The sequence below is a fragment of the Otolemur garnettii genome, unplaced genomic scaffold (genome assembly GCF_000181295.1).
Source record: "Otolemur garnettii isolate 467f Iridium unplaced genomic scaffold, OtoGar3 scaffold00230, whole genome shotgun sequence".
NCBI classification, from domain to species: Eukaryota; Metazoa; Chordata; class Mammalia; order Primates; family Galagidae; genus Otolemur; species Otolemur garnettii.
In genome coordinates, this window is record NW_003852625.1 from 1,356,890 (window position 1) to 1,361,516 (window position 4,627).

The 4,627-nt window shown below is 38.7% G+C and overlaps 1 protein-coding gene across 1 annotated transcript in view; it reads right to left on the reverse strand.

The window, feature by feature from the left end:
- LRCH2 (leucine rich repeats and calponin homology domain containing 2) overlaps positions 1 to 4,627 on the reverse strand; it is a 150,226-nt gene that overhangs the window by 87,524 nt on the left and 58,075 nt on the right. The window contains exons 4-5 of the mRNA XM_012812883.1: positions 4,220 to 4,325; positions 4,000 to 4,136 (exon numbers count right to left, since the gene is read on the reverse strand). Coding sequence (XP_012668337.1) covers positions 4,000 to 4,136; positions 4,220 to 4,325 — 243 coding nt within the window. The remainder of the gene's footprint in view (positions 1 to 3,999; positions 4,137 to 4,219; positions 4,326 to 4,627) is intronic.

Below are 4,627 nucleotides of genomic sequence, written 5' to 3' on the forward strand. Positions count from 1 at the left end.
GGTGGTAAGTTCAAACCCAGCTACAGCCAAAAACTAAAAAAAAAAAAAAAAGAAGAAGAAGAAGAAAAAAAGAAAAGAAAAGAAAAAACAAAAATGGTCACTATGTACTAGTCAAGGGAACAATACAGCGAGAGAACATTTCAATTCTAAGTATATATGCACCCAACTTAAATGCTCCCAGATTTTTAAAATGAACCCCAATTGGTCTGAACAATATGATATCCTACAACACCATAATAGCTGAAGACCTCAATACTCCTCTGATAGAACTGGACAGATCCTCTAAACAGAAACTAAACGAAGAAACAAGGGACACAAATGCAAACTTAGAACAATCAGGATTAATAGACATATACAAAACATACCACAAAGCTAACAAGTATATGTTCTTCTCATTTGTTCATAGATCATACTCCAAAATTGATCATATTCTAGGACACAAATTAAACCTCAACAAAATTAAAAGAACTGAAATTATACCTTGTATCTTTTCAGACCACAAGAGAATAAAGATAAAACTCAACTCCAACAAAAACCTTCATCCCACACAAAGTCATGGAAAGCTGGTCAGGCGCAGTTGCTCATGCCTGTAATCCAAGCACTCTGGGAGGCTGAGGAAGGTGGATTGCCTGAGCTCACAGGTTGGAGAACAGCCTGAGCAAGAGCAACACCCCATTTGTACAAAAACAGTCGGGTGTTGTGGCAGGCTCCTATAGTCCCAGCTACTCTGGAGGTTGAGACAAGAGAATCACTTGAGTCCAAGAGTTTTGAGGTTACTGTGAGCTATGATGCCACAGCACTCTTCTAAGTGTGACAAAGCACTCATGAACTGATGGCACTTGGGTAGACTCTGTATCTTTGTGACTGTGAACTGTGCTGCACCAAACACTGAAGTGCAGGTGTCTTTGATAAAATGACTTATTTTCCTTTGGAATGTCTGGATCAAATGGTAGGTCTACATTTAGTTCTTTGAGGACTCTTCCTACTATTTTCCATAGAGGTAGTGCTCATTTGCAATCTCACCAACAGTATGTAAGAATTCCTTTCTCTCTGCATCCTCAACAGCATCTATTGTTTTGGGACTTTTTAATTAAAAACCAGTCTCACTGGCTCAGCGCCCATGGCTCAAGTGGCTAAGGCGTCAACCAAGTACACCCAGGGTGGCGGGTTCGAATCCAGCCCGGGCCCACCAAACAACAATGACAGCTGCAACCAAAAAATAGCTGGGCGTTCTGGCGGGCGCCTGTGGTCTCAGTTACTTGGGAGGCTGAGGCAGGAGACTCGCTTGAGCCCAGGAGTTGGAGGTTGCAGTGAGCTGAGATGCCACAGCCCTCTACCCAGGGGGACAGCTTGAGGCTCCTGTCTCAAAAAAAAAAATAATAATAATAAATAAATAAATAAAAACCAGTCTCACTGGGGTAAGGTGATATTTCACTGAGGTTTTAATTTGCAGCTCCCTGATGAGAGTGATGGTGAGCATTTTTTCATGTTTATTGGCCATTTTTCTATCTTATTTTGAAAGCCTCTGTTCACGTCTTTTGACTGCTTTTTAACGGGGTTGGTTTTTTCCTGATGATTTTCCTGAGTTCTTTACTCATTTCTTTCTTTTTTTTTTTCTTTTTGAGACTGAGCCTCAAGCTGTTGCCCTGGGTAGACTGCCGAGCCATCACAGCTCACAGCAACCTCCAACTCCTGGGCTCAAGCAATTCTCCTGCCTCCGCCTCCCAAGTAGCTAGGACTACAGAAGCCACAACACCTGGCTATTTTTGGGTTGCAGCCCTCGTTGTTTAGCAGGCCCGGGCTGGATTAGAACCCTCCAGCTCAGGTGTATGTGGCTGGTGCCTTAGCCACTTGAGCCACAGGCACCAAGCCACATTGCCCATTTCTTAATTGAGTTATTTATTTTTGTGCTATTGGGTTGTATATGTTGCTTATATATTTTGGATATTAACAGTTTATAAAATGTATGGTTTCTATTTCTGGATATCCCCATGTAAGAAAATTAGGGGACCACCTTTTGTTTCAATTGAAACCTTTCAGTGTTTTGGTCTCTATGTTTCATATTGAAGATTATTCATGCAATGTTTAATGATCCTTGGCTGGCTGTTCACTTTTAAGAATGAGATAATAAAAAGCTAATGAGAAGTTCTGTGTATATAGGAGAAATTTACTGATGATGAGTTTACATCTACCTAGTAATTGTTTAAACAAGGACTAGCCATTTTCATCAGTCAACCTCAAAAGATTGGTATATAGATAGGTCTTTTCTCTTGGTTCAATGCATTTACCAAGGAAGAACCCAACTAATCCTAATTCCAATCCTAACTGAGATAAATAAGACAAGTTATAAACATTCTGGGGGCCAATCAGCAGAAGTCTATTGGAAGGTTCCAACCCTTAGTATACAGTCATTCTGTTTTCAGTATGGGGTCTTATTCCTATCCATAGATGTACCTGGAGCCCCTGACTAGTTGAATCCCTCTATAGCTGTACTTTCCAGTATGGTAGCCATTAGTCACATGTAGTTATTTAAATTTAAATTTATTAAATCTAAACAATACTAAAACTTCAATTCTTCTGTCACATTATACACTTTCTAGTACTCAATAGCCACTATGGCTACTTTACTGGACAGTGCAGGTATAGAACATTTCCATCACCACAATGCGAACTAATGGACAGTCCATTTCTAAAGAGTAAACATCAGTCTTCCACTGAGGCAAGGAATAAGCCATTTGGCCACTGAGCTAAAGGAAATAATCTAAGGATCTACCTACCTCTTAGAGTAAATTCCAGGCTTCTGCTGAGTTAAGTAAAGGGTAACCATGTGGCTGCAGGGCTAAGAGCAAGAATCCAAGGGTATAAATCTTGGAACTGTTGTATTTAACATGGTAGCCACTAGTCATATATAGCGATGTAAATTTACATAAATTTGCTCCCTTAGTCTTGCCAGCCATATTTAAGTATTCAACAGCCACATGAACAAGTGGCTATAGTATTGGGCAGCACAGCTAATTGAACATTTCCACTATTCAGCAAGTTCTATTGGACAGCACTGCCTTAGACATTCCACAAACTATCATGTTTTCCTTCCTTAATCCCAAAATCCAGAATTATATGATTCCTCTAATACCAAGCCATTCCCAGGTTTGTTGCAGTAGATCAACTTCCTTCTGGTTGCCTTCTCCCACAGCAGACACACTTAGCTTTTCCCATTCAGCTGAAGCAGCTACTACTAGGACTCCAGCCAGCCTTTATTTTAATTAGAAAATGTATCCCCTCTGGAATGAGTGGAATGTACTTTTGTAGGAAGAAAACAACAACCTTTCTTCTGGATGTATGCAAATCCTCCACTAAGGCACACAGCATGGAGGTAGAGTGCCATTTCACTGCCATTTGCTCCTCAGCCAGATAATCTCGTACAGTGTAAGTAGAGGCACTAGTTGCCACTATCCCATCTATTTTCCATTTTCAAAATTCTATTGACATCTCTCCCCACACTGTTCTCTTTTCTTTCATACTCTTTGCCCTTGTAAATTTATATCTTAATTTATTCCTATCTTTTTTTATGGATTCCACATGGATTTAATCCTCACCTAACTAAAAGTCAGAATATTTTCCACTTGAATGTTATTCTTTGTATTAAAGTTCCATCCTTCAGTGCCAATAATGCTCCAATCAATCCCACAACAAATCCTAAGTAGATACATAACTGAGTAGGAAATAGAAAGACTTCATCTTTTAAAAATAACACTGATAACCAGAATTATCAGTTAAGAAACAGAAAGTTGTTATCTGGTTTTCCAAATGCTATTACAGAGCCTAAGCTAAAACTCCTGCGAGAGTGAAAAGGACTTTTCTCAGAAAAACTCCTTTAGACAACAGTACCTAGACAACAAACCAACTCCTATTTCAGGTGCTTTTTAAATTACCAGTCACAAACAGATAAAATCGTGAGCAAAAATGAGAAGAAATAAGTATCACATTTTTATTACAAACCTGTGCTGGTGGTACTTGTAATGGATTGTTATCCAAAATTATTACTTGTAAGTGATGCAGCTTCCTGTAACAAACTGGAATTTCGGTCACTTTATTACAAGAAAAATCCAGCTTGACTAAGGGAAGATCTCCTAATTCTGTTCAGAAATGAAAAATAATTAAATTAAATTTTACATAGTTAATGTCTCATTCATGTGAGTAAAAATAATGCGTATCTTACCATCTGGCAAAACATGAAGATTATTTCTTCTTATATTTAGCTCTCTGAGTGAATGTAACTTTCCCATTTGCTGGGGAAGAACCTGAATCTCATTGCAGCTAATATCCTAAGGAAATCAAGAAAATAAAATTATAATAAGCTAACCAAGAAATAAGGATATATTATAATTTTTAAATTAAAACACATAGTTAATAGCCAGAAAAAGTTGTCTCTATTGTCATTTCTATAAAGATGGATCATCTGGCAGATTTCTATTTATTATATCATGAAGCCAACCTAGTACAGTCAACAGAAATTGTTCTGGCTCAGCGCCTATAGCTCAACCGGCTAAGGCGCCAGCCACGTACACCTAAGGTGGCAGGTTCGAATCCCCATCCATTAGCCCTGATGTATCTCTGTGGAAGAATA